Genomic DNA, 24222 nt, shown 5'->3' with positions numbered 1-24222 from the left:
AGTTAATAATTGACTATCTGCAATTTCATAGGTTTAACCTGAGAAAGGAAAATTAATAAACTAAATTAATTTAATAAATATTAAATTAAATATAAAAAAACTAACTATTACAAAGATGGTAGAAGCCTGGGAAGAATGAAGAAAGCTGCAAATGCTTTAAAGCTGGGACAGGAAGGAAGGGGTGGAGGGAGGAAGGCGAAAGAAAAGGAAAAGGTAAGAGGTTGGGGGAAAGGAGAAAGGAAGAAAAGAAAGAAAAGACAATGGCAGAAAGGTATGTTATTTTCATAAAAGTATTATAAGCAGATTACGAAGGCCCTCAAACAAGGCTAAGATCTATTATTTTGAGTTGATAATTTCATGCTGGTGCTGGAGATATTAAAATCAATGCTGCTTTTATTTTTCTTCCATCTTTCAAATAGGGTAAATAACCAAACATCTGCATAGGAAAAGAGAAGCACAAGATTGGGGCATAATAACCAGTAGTTAGCCCCAGGAGAGTAGGGTTGGGCTGGGGTGTTGGAGAACCAAAAATATTTTTTATTCATATATCGTTTTCTCATTCAAGCATGGGATACTTTTTAAAAATAAATTTAAAAGAATAAAGATAGTAATTTTCCCTTCTGAACAAAAATGAGAAAAACTACAATAGTTAGAGAGAGAGTAAAATAATGCCAAAGCTCGACATGAAGTAAACTCTCAGTGTGGTGTTGTTATTTCTTGCATGATGCATTTGTGTCCACTTTGACCCATCTCACGGTCCATGAGCTGTCAACATGTCAGTGTCTGTCAAGGAAAATCCAGGCCTATAAAAACAGGTCCTACCTCCTTAGTGCATGCTGAGACCTGGGAACGAGATAAGATCTGAAATCTCCCTGTAGAATGCAGCACAAAGGATAGGAAGGTTTTGCTAGAAATACTCTCCTTGGAATCTGTCTTTTCAAACAATGGGGAATAATGATCAAATTGAGAAGATAAACATTTATAAGCACAACACATAGCTAAAAATGAACAAAGGTGTGCTACAAGGGTAGTCAAGTAGTAGAATTTTTGCCTGCCCCTCGGTTAGATTCCCAGCCCATGCATTTCCCAAACAAATGAAAAACCAAATAAACAAAAATTCAGCAAATGGTGTTGCAATAAGGGAATACTCACAAGGAAAAAGAATGAAATGAGACCCCCACCATACAGCATGCCAAAAAAAAAAAAATGAACAAATAGATTTTTTAAATACCTAGGTTCTTTGTGAGTACATGTTGTGCACATTATATCCCAAAGCATTTAGAGACTGGCAATAATATTGAATCTTAGGAAACAAGAGATGCTGGATAGGTTGAGATAGGCAATTGCTGTTCCAATTATCAACGCTCTGCAAACCACAGACCTATAAGCTTGATTTTGCCTCAGGAAAATATTCTAGAATAGATTGTTCAAAAGATTCTTCATGACCCCTAGAAAGAAATAGAACATGAGACTACTTAGATTGAGTCTTATCAGACTAACTTAACTTTTTATTTTGCTAAAATCCAGTGTAAAATTAATCTGGATTTCCACAGGGCAATTGAAAAGTCCTCTCATCATATTTATCAGAAAGGTGCAGAATTATGGACTGAATTCAGTGACAATTAACAAAACATGTCTAATTGCCAATGTCAGCAGCTTACTTCATCCAATGACAGTGAGTACTTGACCCTCAAATTCAGGATCGGACCTTGAATCAGAGGGGTAGTTAGGCAGAGCCACTGAAGAGTCTTTTCTGCAGATCATCAGAGCATCTGGAGGCTCCTACAAAGGAGAAACTATAGTTAACTTGGATTCAAATTAAAGAGCCATATCTGAAGTTTATGCAAGAACCTGAAAATATTGGCCAGCTTTCTGAAAGTGAAACACAGATGGAGGAAGGCTTCCCACATTCTGCTAACGCGCCCACCCCAACCCCTCTTCCATGCACTTCTATGATCAGGACGTCAGTAGAGCTGGAGGAGGAATGTGAACTTAGCAACAGACATGCAAAGGCTGTTACAGAGGGTGCCAACAGAGGGACCAGGAAGCCATCTGAGAAGTGACAGACACCATCTCATTAAATAAAACTTTAGGGGCTTAGCTATTCGAATCCCAGCTATTTTCTTGGTTGGAGCTGAGATATCTAATTTAAAGAATAATACCTAATTATACCAATATGCAGACATGACCAGGAAGAAATATGGACCATTTTTAATACAGGGAGACTACCCTACTTCCCAGGCTTGTTAGAAAATAGCTAGATTTTTAGTTCATCTATGAGCACGACGTCTTTAAAGGAATATTGAATAATTGGAAAGTTCTTTGAGAAGCACAACCATCATGGAAATGGAACTGGAATTCAAATTACATAATGATGAATGAGGTATCTGGAGTGATGAATTTTTCAGAAAAAAAAAGATGAAGATTGGGGTGGGGGACAGAGAGAATACTCCAGTGTCACCAAATATGGAAATATCCATCTGCAAAAGATTGATTAGACATATCCTGTATGGTCTCATGAGATAGAGAAATTAAGCCAATCAAGGAAGCTATAGATACTGATTTTGGCAAAAATAAGTGAAAACTCACTCTCGGAGCTGTCTGAAGAAGCAGTATTTCCTTGGGAGGTAGAAATGTCCTATTCTCTGGAGACAGTCAAACACAGACTCAAATAAAAGTTATAGGTATGTCTCAGAATGATTGTGAAAATATATGGGTAATTTTGCTTGATGGGTCTCAATATTTCTCAAACCATTTTATAAAACCAGGTTTATAAAGTTAGTGATCATCCGGGCTCTGAGATTGCACTGAATTTTGACCAAGTGACTAGGCAGAGTAGAAAACCTACCTCTCAATATCCTCTGTTTTCCCCATTGCCACTAGTAAGGTCACTATCCCCTGTCCTCCTTCAAAAATTGTAGTTGCCTTGAAGTTCTCAACATCAGATTATAGACCATAACCCTTCTTCCCTTTGGCTGTCTCTACAAGTTTCCAGGCACTTGCACTCGTTCATTTGTGACTTAACTCTTGGATTATTGTCCCTCTCTTCTCCTCTAGGCCTGCCTTTATTTTTGGTGAATTCAACTTCATAAAGATCATTCTTCTAACATCTTGACCTTTTGGTTCCTTTAGCTCTTCTCTGGCCATAAACCCTTCCCTTACACTATCCTTGTTAGTCACTTACAGGAAAATTTCCTAAATCTAATCATCACCATAATACCACCACCTCCAAAATTTCAATTTCAAGCATCTCACTTGCTCAATACTCCCACTTTCAGCATTCCTTCTAGCTCATCCAATGAGCCTTTATTTTTCCTGGCCATCACCTTCCCCTTGTCCTTCTTTCTTTCTTTACTCCACTTAGATTCCAAGGCCTGTAATTAAAATCACATCCCTAAAACCACCATATTACCCTGCCTCTCTCTATCTCCATTGGAAAATTCCAACCAAGTTAAAAACCCAACCATCTAATTTACTTGAGGCTTATACCCAAATAGCTGAAAGCTGTTGGGAGAGCAAATGAACAACAATGTACTGAGTCTGTAACTCAAAAGTAATTCCAAAATGAGAAGATAAAAATAACAATAAACCCATTATATGTTAAAATAAATAATATTGTTTATTGTAAGTATGCCTACTCTGAATATACATACAGGGACTGGGGGAAAAAACATAGGATAGGTCTAGACCATCTGGGCCAACATGAGTGAACCTGAGCTAACGATCCATATGTCACTTGAATGTGATCCATCTCTACTTTGATTGATAGGCCACAGAGTACTTTAGGTAATCAGTGAATTAGTGTCAGTTCAGACTCAGTGGCCAATAATTCCAGAAAGACTTGGGTATTTCCTCGATTTCTAAGCAGTATAATGTGATGAAAGCAATGTTGTATGCTTTCTAAGGCTAGGTCAGGAAAATATCCATGAGCTCTACCTTGGTTTCTTGGAATGCTCACTCTCCAGAAACTCCTTCTTGGGTTGGTCCCTCTTGCAAACCAGCCATCATGGTGTGAGTAGCCTAACAACACAGAAATGTCACATCTAGGCATTAAGAAGAATGTTTTAAGATCCCTCTATGTTTCTATGTATGTCTAACCTACTGGTTTTAATCCCTGCATGATACATCATGGAGGGAATCAGTGCATGCTGCACCCTCACCCTCCCAGTGACACCAGATTTCCTTTAAAATCCATGACATCAGAAAATGCCACAGTGAACATTCTCATGTGGACCCGTGTGATAATTTAGGGAGTAGTAAATGGAGCAGAAGAAGGATTGTGGGATGTACTTAAATAATTTACATAAGTAATAAACAGCTTCAGAAGCCAACCATACCACCAGCAGTACAGGATTCCTGTACTACAACACTCCCACCAGTGCTTGGCATTATATAACACAGAGTCCAGCAAACAGTGGCTCACGAGCACAGCCTGCAGTCTATTTCTGTAAATAAAGTTTTATTAGAACACATTTATACTCATTCATTAATGCATTGTCTATGGATACTTTCATGATGCAGTGGCAGACTCAGTGGTTGCAACAGAAACCATTTGGCCCACAAACACTAAAATATTTACTCTTTATACCTCTAGAGAAAAAGTTTGCCAACCTCTGATATAGCATTATGTGTTTTGCCAGTCTAATAGTTGTAAAGTGATATCTAATTGTTATTTTAATTTAGATTTCTCTGAAAAAATTAATTTTAGGCATCCTTTCATGGGTTTATTAGATTAGGCATTCACCTTCTGTAAAGGCCCATTGATATCTCAAGGTACTTTCTTTTCTATCCGTGTCTTTCTGCAGATGTGTTATTACTAGGCTTTAGTCTGAATCAATTTAAGAATAACTAGAACTTAACAGAACACACTAATGGGCTCAGAGGATAATGTAAGTAGATGAGTGCTCGGGGAGAAAAGAGTCTAACTTCTTCATTTGACATAAGGTCGCACCATAAATAAGTGGCCAGGATGGGAATCAAGATCCTGTTTTGAATCACCTTTCCTTATTACCACCACACAGCCCTTGTGTGGCAGACACCCAAGCCCTTGACCCTCAGTGAAGCAGTAAGATTATTTTGTGAAGTCTCTAATTAGAGAGTGGAATGTTCCCTGCACCCTTTAATTAATGTTTTTCTTAGTGGCAAGTTAATTGAACCCAGCAGGCATCTAGCCCACCAGTATGTCCTATTCCCCTGCAGAGAAATTGCCATAAAGGAAAAGAATCCTTGCGAAATGATGATTCACAGCAATCTCAATCTTGGTTGACCGTTCTAAAAAACATGCTTTGTCTCAAATGCTAATGGTTAAAACACAGATTATTTTGCGCTGCTTTTGCAAACAGACATTCTAATTACTGATTGAATTACCCAGGGGTGGGGATTGGATTGAATGAGTCCCATATGAAGCACCAAATAAATAATTTGATAAGACCCATTATACTTTATTGAAAACTTCTTCAATGGGTCAACACAAAACAACATAAACACAAACAAAAGAAAAATCATACACATTAGTGCAAAAGGCAGGATTTCAGTATATAATGGTACCACTGAAGGAAATCCTACCAGTATCTGGGGAAGTTACTGTTACATAGAAGCCCACTATCTATACCTGGCATCATGTCCCTCCCTTCTACTGAAGTCTCAGCTCAGCCTGTACATATATACAGTATGCTTCATTGCTTCTTAACTCTTTTTTTGGGTCGGTTTTCCTTCATCCATGGTGCTTTCCTCAGAATGCCCCACACATGGTGGCAAGACATACTCAACTGCCGGACAGACCACAGTGACTAGGAAGGCTGGAACAGGTGATTCTCAGTTGGTAATTATCAGGTAAATTTATGAGCAGATTATAGGATCACTTCCCCTAGGCTGGGGAGAAGGGCTGATAGTCTAACCTGGGAGCAAGTCGGAGTCCTAAAGGGCCCTGGCTGCAGGGGACAAGCGCAAAGGCCCAATCATGCAAACTGGGACAGGAAGCATCAAAGGGGGTGTGGAAGCAGGGCTGATTAAATACTAAGAACCAAAGTGCAAAAATGAAACTTTTAGTTTCTCTTGACATATTTTGTTAGGAACGTTCTATGGGCATTTGCTTCCAAAAAGTGGTAAATTATAAAACAAATAAATCAGGCTAAATACAGTCTATACAACTGTTTTGGTTTGTATAGCACCAACAAGAGGTTACCTTCACTCAAGAAAGGTGATGCTATCCAGAACACCTCTGTCAGCTGGGAAGGCATCTAGCTGGTATCTACAGGGGCTTCTGGCTTCTGGACATCTCTCACATCTGGAAGGGCACATGGCAAAGCCTGCCAGCTTTCTCTCCTCATTTCATAAGGCTTTCCCGGGATGTTTTCCTTCTGCTCCAAAGGTCTCTGGCTGTGTAGGCTCTGTTGGCTCTTTTCAAAGTGGTTCCCTCTTAAAGGGCTACAGTAAGCAACCCCACCTTGAATGGGTGAAAACGCATCTTCATGGAAGCCATCTAATCAAAACTTTGGGTGGGTAACATCCTCATGAAAATAATAAAAAAGATCCCGCATAGCATTACTGAATGAGGATTAACGAACATGGCTTTTCTGGGTTACACAACAGTTTCAACCGGGACACATCTAAATATGGTATGGAAAAAGGGTAGAGAAATTGCTGAAGGTGAGGTCCATACACAGTTAAATACCCTTCAGAAAAATAGAACAGAACAGAACTAGATACTAAATTGTCTAAATTATAATCCCACCTATATCCTGGGAACAGGGAGACATAATTATATCATTCCAACATGAGTTAATTCAACTACTGGTAACAATCCTCCATCTAGCCCCCTCCTTGTTCAAGCACTAAATTTGCAAGCTCTCACTGCCACTCACTCTCTCTTGACCAAGACCTTGTCATGACTGCAACCCTCATTGTCCCAAAGTTACAAAGTACACATCACTGACAGAAAATAAGCAGAACTATGAAGATTTGTACACCATTATCAATGTATTGTCTCTCTGCTCCAAATACAACGTTCATTGTCTGCTCTAGGTTAACAGAGATGCACATTATGAACAGTTTCCCTTTGCCAGCTGACACAGTGTTAGGCTTTGCTGATCCCTCATTTGAGTGTGTTTTTCTCACCAGGCATAAGCATCATATGTGAATTCTGTTGTGCTCATCTCTTGCAGTGCATGAAGCTTCTGTAGTACCCAGCTCCTGCAGCATGTGGCACTTCCCCATGGGCAGCTTTCCCCAGCACCTCAGAAGGCAAATTTTCAGCAAGACTCACCAGTACAGCATCTCAGGAAACTTCTTCACCATCCTAGATGTAGTGACTGATCCTAATATTTGTTATTCCTATATTATGTAGAATTTATTTACTTCTTATTTACTAATCCCCCATTGCCTCAATCTACTATTATAGTTAATAATTATTTATGCTTGACATCCCCTGTACAAATTACTGTATAATGTGTGCATCCTGATTGGACCCTGACTAATAAAAAATTAGTACTATAGATAACAACAGGGGGCGGGGCCAAGATGGCGGCTTAGTAAGGTACGTGCGTCTTAGTTCCTCCTCTAAAGCAACTACTAGGTGAACTGAAACAGTGCAGAACAGCTCCCAGGGCTACGGCAGGGAATGGACACACAGCGTACCCCAGTCTGGACTGGCTAGTCTGACTGCGAGACTCGGCTGCGGTGAGATCCCGGAGCGGCGTGCGATTTCCCGAGCAGCGGCAGCTGTGGCGGGTGGAGCTCCTCCCTCCCTCCTTCCCGGGCCGGCTGAGAGTCTCGGAGAGGCAAGTTTCCCAAGCCGAGGCGGCCGGCGCCCCTCTTTTGCAGGCGGCTTCCTGGTCCAGCTACGAGTCTCGGATCAGAGGGCTACCCAAGCCGCGGTGGCCTCCCCCGCGGGCGGCTTCCTGGTCCGGTGGGGAATTCCCTGGGCCCACTGCGGCCGGCGACCAGCCACAGGGTCCCCTCAAGCCGCGGCGGCTGATGCCCCCACCACGCGCGGCCCCCCGAACCAACGGAGAGAATTGGATCGGAAATCCCAAGGCCACGGAGATCGGTGACCGGGGGGATCCCTTCCAAACACGTGAGACAAACGTGTGCCACGAGCACCACCTACTGGGCAGGATAAGAAAAACAGAACCCACAGATTTCACAGAAAAATCTTACAACCTTGTTGGGTCCGACACCCAGGGAAATCTGACTAAATGCCCAGACGCCTTCCTAGGTTTTGTGGGGTTCTTCCGACACTGGGTCCCCAGCTTTTCCCTCCTAGCTAAGCCTCTTTATGATGCGGCCAAGGTGATGCCCGCGGGACCCCTAGACAACCCCTCTACTGTAGCCAAAACTTTCTCCATTCTCCATGATCTTACTTCGATCACCTCCACTCGCTCTCCCAAATTCTAACAAACCCTTCTTCCTTTTCACGGATGAGAAGCAAGGAATAGTGGTGGGAGTCTTAACCCAACCTTTGGGACTAACTTATAATCCAGTAGCCTATCTCTCTAAACAGATGGACCCCATCACCCATGGAAGGCTTCCCTGTCTCTGAGCACTGGCTGCGGCTGCTACCCTAATGCGTGAAGCTCTTAAACTTACTCTGGGTAAGCCTCTCCAAGTCCTGTCGACACATCGTCTACAAGACCTCTTATCCCATAAATCTCTCTCTCTGCTCACCCCTTCCTGTCTCCAGGAATTTCATTTGCTCTTCCTGGAAAACTCGGATGTCACACTCTCTGTCTCGCTTAGCCTCAACCCTGCTACTCTCCTCCCTCATGGTCCCCTATCAAGCTCCTCTCCACAGCCCACTCAACTTTGCAGTGAAATCACGGAAGAGCTCACCTCCCCATGCCAGGGCCTCTCAGACACGCCACTGTCACAAGCAGAACTCACCCTTTTTATAGATGGCAGCTCAATTATAGACCAACAGGGATAGTGCAGGGCTTCATATGCTATAGTTTCTCCCACTGAAATACTTGAAGCTATACGGCTCCCAGAGGGAACCACATCCCAAAGAGCTGAACTAATTGCTCTCACTAGAGCCTTACACCTAGCCAAAAACAAATCTGCCAATATCTACACGGACTCCAAATATGCTTTCCTAATTGCACACCGCCACTCAGCCATCTGGAAGGAGTGAGGGTTCCTTACCACCAAAGGCTCATCTGTAATCAATGCTAAGCTTATCCAATGCTTGCTTCAAGCACTTCTATTCCCCTCACAGGTGGCCATCATCCATTGCAAAGGGCACCAAACAGATAACTTCAATATCACCCGCAGAAATAACTGGGTCAATGCTGTTGTGCAGGGACTGACCAAAGAGCCCTCACCTTTAAACCCTCCAGCACCAATTATTTTCTCTACTCTTCCTTCCCTCCGACCTGCCTACTCTTCCAGGGAACGTGAAAACCTCCTTGCACAGGGAGGCTCTACTACAATGGAGGGCTGGATCTTCCTCAATAACAAGGTGGCTTTTCCAACCAAACAGGCCCCCGATATTCTTTCTCAAGTACATTCGTCACTTCATATCGGACCTAGGGCCCTCACATGGTTCCTCCAGCCCTTATTCCATCACCCATCCCTAACTCACCTCATAACGTTGGTCTGCTCCTCCTATCCCACTTGCCAAATAACAAATCTGCAAGGAGGGTTGCGCCCCACTTTCCCAACCCATCAACTGAGGGGCCACCTTCCAGGACAGGACTGGCAATTCGATTTCACACACATGCCCACTCACAAAAAAATTACAATACCTACTAACTATAATTGACAGCTTAACAGGCTGGATAGAAGCTTTCCCTACTACACAGGAGACTGCTGATGTGGTGGCTGACATCCTCCTGAAACAAATCATTCCCCACTTTGGACTACCCACCTCCATCCAATATGATAATGGCCCAGCCTTTATTTCTCAGGTGGTCTAGCAGACCTCGTCAACCTTGGGAATAGAATGGAAACTACATGTTCCTTATTGACCCCAATCCTCTGGTAAAGTAGAACGAGCTAACGGTCTTATCAAGACACAACTAACCAAATTAGCCATTGAACTATGACAATCCTGGGTCGACCTCCTTCCTCTAGCCCTTGCCTGACTACATGCTACTCCATGGGCACCTACTTTTTTAAGTCCTTTTGAGCTCATGAATGGCCCCCTGTTCCTACTTAATCATCACCTACCAGTGCAGCCTCCCCCTTTGGGCTCTTACTTACCATATCTCTCCTTAATCAGGCATTTCCTGCGGGAACACGCCGATCAATACCTGCCACAACCCTGGGAAACTAATCCCGCTGATCCTCCCCACAGTCTCCGGCCACGAGATGAAATACTCCTTAAACAGCTTCAGCCCAGACCACTCCAACCGCAGTGGACTAGCCCACACACAGTGATTCTTACCACTCCTACGGTGGTAAAACTACTGGGTGACTCCTCTTGGCATCACCTGCCATGGGTCAAACTATACAAACAGGATGAGAACCCCTACACTTGTCACCCCCTGGGGCCCACTTTTGTCTGCATCACTTGCGCTGTTCATTCTCCTAACCCCCACTGAGGGCACATCCTACGTATGAAACAAAATATTCAGACCTTAAAGAAACTAAAAGATCTCTACCACAAAAAACAAGGAACCAAGTCTGCCTTAGACTGGTTTTCTTCTCCCCTGGCAACATGGCTCCTCCCGCTACGAGGACCAGTTATCCTAATCTGTCTCTTTTTTCTCCTAGCCCCCATCTCCTCAACTTCCTTCAGGGATGCATGAAGGAACTACACGGGTAGCAGTCAACCAAATGCTCCTGCATCATTACCATGGTCTACCCTCCTTACCAGATTCCTATAGCCAACCTCCTCCCTCTCCTGACCATGACAACCCCAGCCTATCACCCCACTTTGCCCCAGTAAAGCAGGAAGAAGCCAGAAGAATCTTGATACCCTATTATCACAAAAAGGCTGGAATGTTAGATCAGGGGAACGGGGAAGGGCACTGCAACTGGAGCTGCAGAGGCTGTGTCGCCCCTCCCAACATGGCTTCCAGAACTAATGAACCGCCCCTTCTGGACGTTACCTGACCTCCATCTTAAAAGCTGCCTGCACCAAGGCCCGTGCGGAGTGAGCTCTGCCCGGGAGCCCAGAAATAAACCCACCCACTTTAAATTTCCTGGTTTACCTCCCTTCTTTCTCACCCTTTCGCCTCCTAAACCTTTCAGTTTGGTCATGCCCTTGGGCTTGAGCATGGTGCTGAGCTTCTTGTCGTTAGAAAATGGACTGGTAGTAATCCATCACATGCAATGGCATCACAATTCATCAAACTATCACCTGTATTTAATTGTGATGAAGTGCCAACAAAAAATTTTGACTTGAGAGTTCAAATGGCTGCTGCATTTAATCATTATTTCTGTAATAATGACAATGAGGACCATGGTGGATTCTTTTGGGTACACTTGAGAACTTACAGAAAGAAAATCTAAAACTCAGGTTCTTTAATTCTCAGCAAAAGTCAAAGTACATGACATCCAGGAGTGAAGGTCTCCCTGGCAGCATGGGAGATGACTCCCAGGAATAAGCCTGGCTCTGGCACCATGGGATCAACAATTCCATCCTGACCAAAAGGGGGAGAAGAAGTATAACTAATAAAGTATCAGTGGCTGAGAGAATTCAAATAGAATCTAGAAGCGACTCTAGAGTTCACTCTTTTGCATGCTTCCGTTAGACATTGCTGCCTATCATAAATTGTCAAACCCCAACCAAAACCATTCCAGCCAATCCTAAAAACACCTAGGACAATATATAAGATTCTACAAAGATTCCATGCATAGGGTAACTTTCCAGAAGCCTGCAACCTCCAGATGGGTCCCTGGACCAAATAAGTCCTGAAACCTAGAGGACCCAGCCTCTCCAGAACACCAGATAGTTCCATCACCCTATCCCATATTATTGACAGCCCCTTCCAACATGAAAAAGTTAGAATGTCCATAGCCCAAATACCTCTAAAGAATGGTAGAGAAAGACCACAGATGATGGTGGAGTTATACAGAGAAGGTCAGGTTTTACAAAGGAACATGATGGCTGAATCATTATATTGATATTTCTTTTAGTCTCCAGTATCTTAGAGCAGCTAGAAGTAAAGACCTAAAATTGTGGAATTGTAACACATTCCAAACTCTGAAATCTGTATTTACAACTAACTGTGGTGCTGTGCTTTGAAATTTATTGCTTTTTTGTATATATGTTATTTTTCACCAAAAGGAAAAAAAATGTTGATGTTGATGATAAAAAAATATTTATTCCTTCTAAGCCTCCTATATTCTGGAGCAACTAGAAAGAAAAATCTGAGTTGATGGTATGGTACCCCATGACACACTCTGGGATATGTCCTGTAACGACTTGTTTGAAGAGTGCTTTAAAACTATGCTTTTTTCTTTCTTTGCTTTGTATAGATATTATGTTATACAATTAAAAACATAATTAAAAAGAAAAAATCATGCACAGCAAGTCATGAACACAATGCTGGGTCCATGAGAGACACACCCCCAATGCCGTTTTCCTTTCTTCTTCTTAAAATTCTCTTCCCTGAATAGCAATTAAACCTGTCTTTCCATCCTTCTCATCTTCCTCTATCTGTGTGATTGTGCTTGAAACTTCGGTTTTCAACACATTCTCCAGTCTTTGCCTGTGACACACAAATCAACATCTCTAGTTCTGAGTCTCTGTAGAGTATTTCTACTTAGCTATTTCACCTTCACTTCAAATTCCACACATTTAAAATCAAGCTCATCTTTCTTCCCCCAAAGTAGGGTCCTTCTTTCAGATTTCTTTTAATAATGCCTCCATCACCCCCTTCCAACATGAAAATGTTAGAATGGGATAGCCCAAATACCCCTAAAGAGTGAAGAGAGATCAAAAGTAATGGTGGAGTTATACCAAGAAGGTAGAGTTTAATAAATGAGTATGAGTGCTAAATCATGATACTGATATTTCTAACAGCTAGGAATAAAAACGAAAAGTTGTGAAACTGTAGCCTATACCAAACTCTGTAATCTGTTCTACAATTAATTGTTGTGATATACTTTGAAATTTATTGATTTTATGTATATATGTTATTTAAAAAGAAGAAGGAATGTAACAGAGAAGATGAGATTACACCAATGAGTATGACTGCTGAACAATTATATTAATATTTCTGTTGGTCTCCAGCATCTTACAACTGCTAGAAGAAAAAACGAAAAATCACGGAACTGTAAACCATACCAAACTTTAAAATCTGTTGTATAACTACTTGTTAAAAAATACTTGGAAATGTATTGCTTTTTTTGTATAAATGTTAAATTTTACAACAACAAAAAAGTCAGTCAAGAGCCACTTTCTCTTTCCTTTCACTGGCTCCTCAGGCTGGACCCATTTTCAGGCTCCCACCTCCTCTCTCCCTTTCACTCTCCCACCTTCCTTCTCCCTGCTTCCTCACCTCAATAGATCTTTTAAGCTTTAACTTACTGTCCTGCCTGGATTCCTTAATGAGTCTGCGCCTAACATAATGGTGCTGAAACCGGGGAATGGAGATTAGGCTGAGGTTTGAGTTTCCAGCCCATTGGGGCTACAGAACAGCCCCCAGTCACTCTGTTGCCTAAACTGGGACAGTTATTCAGGTTTCCATACAGTTAATGGCTTGAGTCCACTGGCTGAGACCACTTTGACATGATGCCCACTCACCTCCATAGCACTCAAACATCTACAACTACTTCAGCCCTAGTCCGCCACCTCTGAAAATTAGCATGAGTCCACACGGCAATGGTTAAAAAAAACTAAAAGATATCAAATTCCAATTAAAGATGTGACAAAACTAATCTGGTTAAAACCAAGATAAATCAAAATGAAAGAAACTTGGAAACCTTCAAATTGTTCTAATACCAAAGAAGCTCTGAAACCTGAAGATGCTGAACTCTCCAAGAATAACAGCTAGTTTCATCATCATCCCTTTGCCTTTCTCTCAAATTTCTTTCATTCTTTTCACCCCTTTATAAGCTATACTGCTCTCCCTCATTAGGCCCTTAATTATCCTCCTATTAATTTTCCTCCTAGCCTCCTGCCTCTTACAATATCTGTCTAGATTTGTTCATAGGTCAATAGCAAACCAACCAACAAAATTCTAGAAGTATACTCCTACTACAACAAGAATTTAAAACTCTGCTCCTGTCACAGCAAAAACATCACTATCAACCTGTTCCAACAGAAGGTGCCCAAAAACCCAATTAGTGATGCCCCCACTCAGCTCAAAGCAGTTTCTCCCCCTTAACTTCACCCAAACTCAGCCGGAAGTAGCCAAAGAAAGAACACAATGCCACTGTCCCTTCTAAAAAAAATTGCTTCAAGCTAAGCTAAGGCAGTAACTCAAAACGAACTCCAGCTTCATTCAATTCTATTAAAAGAAAAAGGCAGAAATGTGAGGTCTCAGAAAAAGAACTTTTAAAATGGACTCTGTGAACCAGGGGTCCCTCAGCTTTTTTTGCAGAGCCTGATGTTTGAGAGACAGAACAGTGTGTCAGTAACAGAGCAGTGTGTTAGAACCTCAGCAACCAATCAAATCATAAGTTGACAAGGCCCCATCCAATTAAAGGACAATACACTACCTAGTAGGAACCTCCCCTCCCGGCATCACTGTACCTTTAAAACACAGATCCCAGAATAAAGATCCAGGGCCATTTCCTCTTTCCTTTTGCTTGCTCCCCAGGTGGGAGCCATTTTCAGACTCCCACCTGTTTTCTCCCTTTTGCTCTCCCACCTGCCTTTTCTCTGCTTCCTCACCTCTATAAATCTGTTAAGCTTTGAAAATTAAAAAAAAAAAGTCACACTAAGTAACATGGAGCTTTCATGTCAGCCCTAAGAGAATCACTTATTTCTTTTAGTCACAGTGCTGAAAACCCAACACAAAATTTAATTGCGTTGTCAAGTTTTCTCATGTGAAAGTTAAGGCATGGATTGGGAAAGAATGGGATCCTGACACTTGGAATGTTTAGACCCAGATTAAACTGACAATCTGAAAGACCCTAGTCACTCTGAGCCTCCCTTACCAGTGGAAGTAGCTTGCCTTCCAGTGTCTAAGGAGACTAGCATTCCTCTTCTCAAATATCTTGTGATAACCTCACCTTCACAGATGCCTTTAAAGAGGATGCCCATTCTCTTCAGAATCCATCACAATTATCCACTGTTGCCAGTAGACTCATAACTAGGATCAAATATCAGCATGCTGCTGAAGGGATGGGAACATACTACAACCCAGGAGAAACTAGCTTATACATCAAAAGAATTGCAAGACTTTACTAGTTCATATACATTAACAGAAACATGTGGAACATACATGAAAATGCATTTGAAAGACCAAGACCAAGCAGAAAGGAGCATAAGACCAGATTGGGCCAAAGATATTGACATGGGTGGCTACACTTACTAGAGATGCTAGATTTATTGTGTTAAATCATGCAACTGATCTTCCGGAGAACATGGCGGCTTAGTAAGACACGCGGGTCTTAGTTCCTCCTCCAGAACAGCTACTAGGGGAGTAGAAACGATACAGAACAGCTCCCAGAGCCACGACAGAGATCAAGAAGACAGCATACCCCATTCTGGAAGGGCTGACTGGCTGGGAAAACCCGCTCTGGTGAGATTGCCGACGGGCGCGGGCTTCCCGGGCCGGGGCGGCAAGCGGCCGGAGTCCCTCCCCTCCTCCTTCCTGGGCCAGCTGGGAGAATTGGACAGGTGGTCCCCTCAAGCTGCGGCGGCTGGCGCCCCACTCACGCACGGCACCCCGGACCAACTGGGAGAATTGGATCAGAGATCCGCAGGCCGCAGAGAACGTTGACCGGGGTCCCTTCCAAACACGTGGCTTCCCGGTCCAGCTGGGAACGGTGCACTCTCCCAGGCCACGGCAGCTGGTGCCCTCTCACCACGCTTGGCGCCCCAGACCGTCTAGGAGATTCGGACAGGGGCTCTCCTGGGCTGCGGTGGCCAGCGACCTTCCCCACGTTCGGATCCCCGGGTCGGCTGGCACTCTTCCAAGCCACTTCAGCTGGTGAACCTCCCCCACGGCGAGAGTTTTCCAAAGTTAAAGGACCCACAGCATCTTTTACTGGTGAGACCCGCAGACAAACGAGTGCCACGAGCGCCACCTACTGGGCAGGATAAGAAAAACAGAACCCAGAGATTTCACAGAAAAATCTTTCAACCTGTTGGGTCCAACACCCAGGGAAATCTGACTAAATGCCCAGACGCCAGTAGAAGATAACGGATCACGCTCAGAAAATTGAAAATATGGCCCAGTCAAAGGAACAAACCAATAGTTCAAATGAGATACAGGAGTTGAGACAACTAATGCTGAATATACGAACAGAAATGGAAAACCTCTTCAAAAACGAAACCGATAAATTGAGGGAGGACATGAAGAAGACATGGGCTGAACAAAAAGAAGAAATTGAAAAAACAAATCACAGAACTTAAGGAAGTGAAGGATAAAGTAGAAAAGATGGAAAAAGCAATGGATACCTACAATGATAGATTTAAGAGACAGAAGATAGAATTAATGATTTGGAGGATGGGACATCTGAGTTCCAAAAAGAAACAGAAACTATAGGTAAAAGAATGGAAAATTTTGAACAGGGTATCAGGGAACTCAAGGACAATATGAAGTGCACAAATATACGTGTTCTGGGTGTCCCAGAAGGAGAAGAGAAGGGAAAAGAAGGAGAAAAACTAATGGAAGAAAGTATCACTGAAAATTTCCCAACTCTTATGAAAGACTTAAAATTACAGATCCAAGAAGTGTAGCGCACCCCAAAGAGAATAGACCCAAATAGGCGTTCTCCAAGACACTTACTAGTTAGAATGTCAGAGGTCAAAGAGAAAGAGAGAATCTTGAAAGCAGCAAGAGAAAAACAATCCATCACATACAAGGGAAACACAATAAGACTATGTGTAGATTTCTCAGCAGAAACCATGGAAGCTAGAAGACAGTGGGATGATATATTTAAATTACTAAAAGAGAAAAACTGCTAACCAGGACTCCTATATCCAGCAAAATTGTCCTTCAAAAATGAGGGAGAAATTAAAACATTCTCAGACAAAAAGTCACTGAGAGAATTTGTGACCAAGAGACCAGCTCTGCAAGAAATACTAAAGGGAGCACTAGAGTCAGAAACGAAAAGAAAGAAGAGAGAGGTATGGAGAAGAGTGTAGAAAGAAGGAAAATCAGATATGATGTACATAATACAAAAGACAAAATGGTAGAGGAAAATATTATCCAAACAGTAATAACACTAAATGTTAATGGACTGAATTTCCCAATCAAAAGACATAGACTGGCAGAATGGATTAAAAAACAGGATCCTTCTATATGCTGTCTACAGGAAACACATCTTAGACCCAAAGATAAACATAGGTTGAAAGTGAAAGGTTGGGAAAAGATATTTCATGCAAATAACAACCAGAAAAGAGGAGGAGTAGCTATACTAATATCCAACAAATTAGACTTCAAACGTAAAACAGTTAAAAGAGACAAAGAAGGACACTATCTACTAATAAAAGAAACAATTAAACAAGAAGACATAACAATCATAAATATTTATGCACCGAACCGGAATGCCCCTAAATACGTGAGGAATACACTGCAAACACTGAAAAGGGAAATAGACAAATATACCATAATAGTTGGAGACTTCAATTCACCACTCTCATCAATGGACAGAACATCTAGACAGAGGATCAACAAAGAAATAGAGAATCTGAATATTACTATAAATGAGCTAGACTTAACAGACATTTATAGGACATTACATCCCACAACAGCAGGATACACCTTTTTCTCAAGTGCTCATGGATCATTCTCAAAGAGACCATATGCTGGGTCACAAAGCAAGTCTTAACAAATTTAAAAAGATTGAAATCATACACAACACTTTCTCGGATCATAAAGGAATGAAGTTGGAAATCAATAATAGGCGGAGTGCCAGAAAATTCACAAATACGTGGAGGCTCAACAACACACTCTTAAACAACGAGTGGGTCAAAGAAGAAATTGCAAGAGAAATTAGTAAATACCTCGAGGTGAATGAAAACGAAAACACAACATATCAAAACTTATGGGATGCAGCAAAGGCAGTGCTAAGAGGGAAATTTATAGCCCTAAATGCCTATATCAGAAAAGAAGAAAAGGCAAAAAATGCAGGAATTAACTGTCCACTTAGAAGAACTGGAGAAAGAACAACAAACGAATCCCAAAGCAAGCAAAAGGAAAGAAATAACAAATATTAGAGCAGAAATAAATGAAACCGAAAACATGAAAACAATAGAGATATCAATAAGACCAGAAGTTGGTTCTATGAGAAAATCAATAAGATTGATGGGCCCTTAGCAAGATTGACAAAAAGAAGAAGAGAGAGGATGCAAATAAATAAGATCAGAAATGGAAGAGGAGACATAACTACTGACCTCACAGAAATAAAGGAGGCAATAACAGGATACTATGAACAACTTTATGCTAATAAATACAATAATTTAGGTGAAATGGACAGGTTCCTGGAAAGACATGAACAACCAACTTTGACTCAAGAAGAAATAGATGACCTCAACAAACCAATCACAAATAAAGAAACTGAATTAGTCATTCAAAAGCTTCCTAAAAAGAAAAGTCCAGGACCAGACGGCTTCACATCTGAATTCTATCAAAATTCCAGAAAGAATTAGTACCAACTCTCCTCAAACTCTTCAAAAAAATCAAAGTGGAGGGAAAACTACCTAATTCATTCTATGAAGCCAACATCACCCTCATTCCAAAACCAGGCAAAGATATTATAAAAAAAGAAAACTACAGACCAATCTCTCTAATGAATATAGATGCAAAAATCCTCAATGAAATTCTAGCAAATCGTATCCAACAACACATTAAAAGAATTATACATCATGACCAAGTAGGATTCATCCCAGGTATGCAAGGATGGTTCAACATAAGAAAATCAATTAATGTAATACACCATATCAACAAATCAAAGCAGAAAAATCACATGATCATCTCAATTGATGCAGAGAAGGCATTTGACAAGATTCAACATCCTTTCCTGTTGAAAACACTTCAAAAGATAGGAATACAAGGGAACTTCCTTAAAATGATAGAGGGAATATATGAAAAACCCACAGCTAATATCATCCTCAATGGGGAAAAATTGAAAACTTTCCCCCTAAGATCAGGAATAAGACAAGGATGTCCATTATCACCACTATTATTCAACATTTTGTTGGAGGTTCTAGCCAGAGCAATTAGACAAGAAAAAGAAATACAAGGCATCAAAATTGGAAAGGAAGAAGTAAAACTATCACTGTTTGCAGACGATATGATACTATATGTCGAAAACCCAGAAAAATCCACAACAAAACTACTAGAGTACAGCAAAGTAGCAGGTTACAAGATCAACATTCAAAAATTGTAGCATTTCTTTACACTAGTAATGAACAAGCAGAGGGGGAAATCAAGAAACGAATCCCATTTACAAGTGCAACTAAAAGAATAAAATACCTAGGAATAAATTTAACTAAAGAGACAAAAAACCTACATAAAGAAAACTACAAAAAACTGTTAAAAGAAATCACAGAAGACCTAAATAGACGGAAGGGCATACCGTGTTCATGGATTGGAAGACTAAATATAGTTAAGATGTCAATCCTACCTAAATTGATTTACAGATTCAATGCAATACCAATCAAAATCCCAACAACTTATTTTTCAGAAATAGAAAAACCAATAAGCAAATTTATCTGGAAGGGCAGGGTGCCCCGAATTGTTAAAAACATCTTCAGGAAAAAAAATGAAGCTGGAGGTCTCGCGCTGCCTGACTTTAAGGCATATTATGAAGCCACAGTGGTCAAAACAGCATGGTATTGGCATAAAGATAGATATATCGACCAATGGAATCGAATAGAGTGCTCAGATATAGACCCTCTCATCTATGGACATTTGATCTTTGATAAGGCAGTCAAGCCAACTCACCTGGGACAGAACAGTCTCTTCAATAAATGGTGCCTAGAGAACTGGATATCCATATGCAAAAGAATGAAAGAAGACCCGTATCTCACACCCTATACAAAAGTTAACTCAAAATGGATCAAAGTTCTAAACATTAGGTCTAAGACCATAAAACAGTTAGAGGAAAATGTAGGGAGATATCTTATGAAACTTACAATTAGAGGCGGTTTTACGGACCTTAAACCTAAAGCAAGAGCACTGAAGAGGAAATAAATAAATGGGAGCTCCTCAAAATTAAACACTTTTGTGCTTCAAAGAACTTCATCAAGAAAGTAGAAAGACAGCCTACACAATGGGAGACAATATTTGGAAATGGCATATCAGATAAAGGTCTAGTATCCAGAATTTATAAAGAGATTGTCCAACTCAACAACAAAAAGACAGCCAACCCAATTACAAAATGGGAAAAAAACTTGAACAGACACCTATCAGAAGAGGAAATACAAATGGCCAAAAGGCACATGAAGAGATGCTCAATGTCCCTGGCCATTAGAGAAATGCAAATCAAAACCACAATGAGATATCATCTCACACCCACCAGAATGGCCATTATCAACAAAACAGAAAATGACAAGTGCTGGAGAGAATGTGGAGAAAGAGGCACACTTATTCACTGTTGGTTGGAATGTCAAATGGTGCAACCACTGTGGTAGGCAGTTTGGCAATTCCTCAAAAAGCTGAATATAGAATTGCCATACGACCCAGCAATACCATTGCTAGGTATCTACTCAAAGGACTTAAGGGCAAAGACACAAACGGACATTTGCACACCAATGTTTATAGCAGCGTTATTTACAATTGCAAAGAGATGGAAACAGCCAAAATGTCCATCAACAGACGAGTGGCTAAACAAACTGTGGTATATACATACGATGGAATATTATGCAGCTTTAAGACAGAATAAACTTATGAAGCATGTAATAACATGGATGGACCTAGAGAACATTATGCTGAGTGAGTCTAGCCAAAAACTAAAGGACAAATACTGTATGGTCCCACTGATGTGAACCGACATTCGAGAATAAACTTGGAATATGTCATTGGTAACAGAGTCCAGCAGGAGTTAGAAACAGGGTAAGATAATGGGTAATTGGAGCTGAAGGGATACAGACTGTGCAACAGGATTAGATACAAAAACTCAAAAATGGACAGCACAATAATACCTAATTGTAAAGTAATCATGTTAAAACACTGAATGAAGCTGCATCTGAGCTATAGGGTTTTTTTTTTTTTTTTTGTCTGTCTGTTTGTTTGTCTTTTTTTTTCTTTTTCCTTTTCTTTTTTTTACTATATTATTATTATTTTTATTTTTTTCTCTATATTAACATTATATCTTTTTCTGTTGTTTTGTTAGTTCTTTTCCTAAATCAATGCAAATGTACTAAGAAATGATGATCATGCATCTATGTGATGATGTTAAGAATTACTGATTGCATATGTAGAATGGAATGATTTCTAAATGTTGGGTTAATTTCTTTTTTTTCTTTAATTAATAAAAAAAAAATTCATGCAACTGAAAGTGGCTAAAATGATTTGTTTAGTTGACTAAAAAACTTGGACTTGACAGTGGCCTACATTTAATGAGTTTGCAATGCCAGAAGTTCCCCAGCTAGATGCGGAGGTGAAAATCTAAAGGCTTAGGCAGATAGGAAGGCTGAAAGCCAGTGAATTGTTTGTTCTCGGTTTTGCCAGCTTGAGTCAATTCTAGACTCAAGTTGTCCTCGGAGACCATTGGGTATACTCTTTAATGATTCCTGCTGGAAAGTAATGGAGACTAAAGACAACTGAATGTTATCTCCCAAGACAGCCTTGGGGCCAGGGGAAGGGGATGGCCACTCACTTAGGGAGCTCGGAGTCATCGTGTTCAAGTGTGACCTGAAGGAAATCCACATAGGGGTGTATTGAAAAGAATAAAGTGCTCTGAAAGTTGTATTTATTATGCTTAACTAGTCGCTTTTTTTATTAGCAGTTGGTAACAAAGGAGTCTTCTTAAAGAGCAGGTAGCATCAAAACAAAGAAAAACCGGAAAGAAGGCTTTGCCGAAATGAAATGAATTGACAACAACAGGAAATGTCAGTTATAATGCAAGCTATTAATGCTGAAGGACATCTCTCCTTGGTTAAGAAGAAAACATCTCTTAGTAGCTGGGCAAGTCCCCTCGTCAGCACCTGGAGTGTGGGGCTGACCTCGGAGTAAAGTTAGAAAGCAGATGGCGTTTGTGCTCGGCAGGAGACAAGCACCCATGGGGTGACTTTGCACTTGCAGACGGTGGTAGATCCTCAGAGGAGGTGTGAAGATTGCTCCATCAAGGAGGTTATTATCTTACAGAAGCTGGATTCATGGCCAGGCTGTCAGGGAGTGGATAAACAGTTGCTTTCTTGGCAGAAACTTGAGGAGGTTGAGAAACAATTAGAGCCACCTCTGGATTTATTTGTCTAAGCCTGTCACACAGCAAGCTGGTTGGCAGGAAGGGGATTTGAAGCCACTTAGGTTGCAGGAAGGGGATTTGCAGCCACTTAGGTTGCAGGAAGTGGCCCCACCATAAGTTGGTTGGCCAGAAAGCACTGTGCCTCGGGAAGCTGATTTGTGGGGGTTCTTTACAGAACAAAGGGGCTGGCAGATAGGCACTGGCTGGCAGATGAAGGATATGAGAAAGGCTGGTTGGCAGTGAGGTGGCTGGCAAGGGGAGGGCACACAGTAGGTAGAATTGCAAGGACTAAGCACAAAAGTTGATGGGTGGCAATCAACAGGCATGCAAGGTACTGATTGGCAAGGCTTGAACATGTAGCAGATGGGTTGGTAATACATTGATTGGCAGGGCTGGCCTTCACAATTCATGGGTAGACATGAACCTGCTTGACAGCACACTGGTTGGCATGGGCTGGACACACAGATGTTTAGTTGGCAAGAAGTTTCAGGACAGGAAGTTACCTCAGCACAGGATGGTTGGCAGGATCTCGTGTGACTGCAGGCTGATGGTCCACAAGCTGCCTGGCATGATCTGGACACAGAGACAGCTTCCTGACAGCAGCTTTGTTGGCAGGGGCCAGCATCGTAGCCCTTTGCCTGACAACCAATGGACTCTGAGCAAGACGGCTGGCATGAGTTTACCAGGCAGGAAGAGTGATCAGTGCCAGATTCTTGGCAAGCTGTGAGGGAGCCAATGGGTTGGCAGACAAAACCCACACAGGAAGTTGCTGGAAGGCTGGTGGATGGGCAAGAAGCAGGTTCACAGTCACTTGGGATACTGCTGGACAGCTGACAGTTTTCTTGGCAGGTGACCAGTTGCCACGTCTTTCTCTGGCAAGAACTGGGCAAACGAATAGCATTTCGGAAGCTGCCACCAGGTGGGCAAGTGGAGATGGTGGGCATGGCTGGTATGTTTCCAGGACAGCAGCTGTCTGCCATGGTGCAGGTGCTAACCTTTGTGGAGAGCTGCAAACTCAGTACACCTGAGTTTAAAAGACACGTACTACATAGGGGCTTTTATAGCTCTTTGCCAGGGATATTGGCACAACATATAGCATCTTTCCTTGTTATTGTAAATATCTATCTTCTTATAAACATCTGATTAGCAGGCTTCAGGAGCCTGGGAGATGTTACCCCACTTAAAAAAAAAAAAATCTAGCCTGTTGGGTTGGAAGTTTTGTTTGCTGAATCTGGATTTGTTGATGCTGCTCCTGCTCTGGGATGAGCTGTCTCTTTTATAAATTGCTCCCCAGCCTCCCTGAAGCAGGCCTTTTCCACACTAACCTCTCATCAGGAGGCCTCAGTGAAGCCAAAGCAGCCCTGCTCTTCCTCTAGGGATGCAGTCCTGCACCATTCAACCAGGAAATGAAGCTCTGACCCAGCTGAGGGAGAGGGAGTGTCAGAGATAGGAAACCAAAGATAGGCGGTTGGTCCCAAGGACACTTAAATGTCTCTTCCTTTTTCTCGAAGCTTCTTGTTTGGCTTTCCTGAAACTTTACTGCTGCTGTTATTACTACTACTGAAAATAGTAATGGTTTCCACTTATTGCTTACTTAGTACATGCCAAGCCTTTGGTCCCTTTTTCCATCGAATCTTCTCAATAACCCACAATACTAAGTGTAATTGCCATCACTATGTTAGAGGTGGTGAAACTAACTAGGAGAGATGATCACATTCCCAAAATTACACAGATAATGGGGGTAGAAGC

General features: G+C 41.7%; 1 protein-coding gene across 1 annotated transcript; it reads right to left on the bottom strand.

The window, feature by feature from the left end:
* Positions 1–1545: 1545 nt before the first annotated feature.
* On the bottom strand, positions 1546–23453 carry KRTAP29-1 (keratin associated like protein 29-1). The gene is made up of 3 exons (XM_077163020.1): positions 22977–23453; positions 3937–4020; positions 1546–1782 (listed from the first exon to the last, which is right to left on the bottom strand). The coding sequence occupies exons 1-2, from the start codon at positions 23451–23453 to the stop codon at positions 3955–3957; spliced, it is 543 nt and encodes a 180-aa protein (XP_077019135.1). The 3' UTR covers positions 1546–1782; positions 3937–3954.
* Between the last annotated feature and the right edge of the window lie 769 nt (positions 23454–24222).

Source organism: Tamandua tetradactyla, chromosome 6 (assembly GCF_023851605.1).
Source record: "Tamandua tetradactyla isolate mTamTet1 chromosome 6, mTamTet1.pri, whole genome shotgun sequence".
NCBI classification, from domain to species: domain Eukaryota; kingdom Metazoa; phylum Chordata; class Mammalia; order Pilosa; family Myrmecophagidae; genus Tamandua; species Tamandua tetradactyla.
This window is presented reverse-complemented; position numbering and strand designations above follow the sequence as displayed.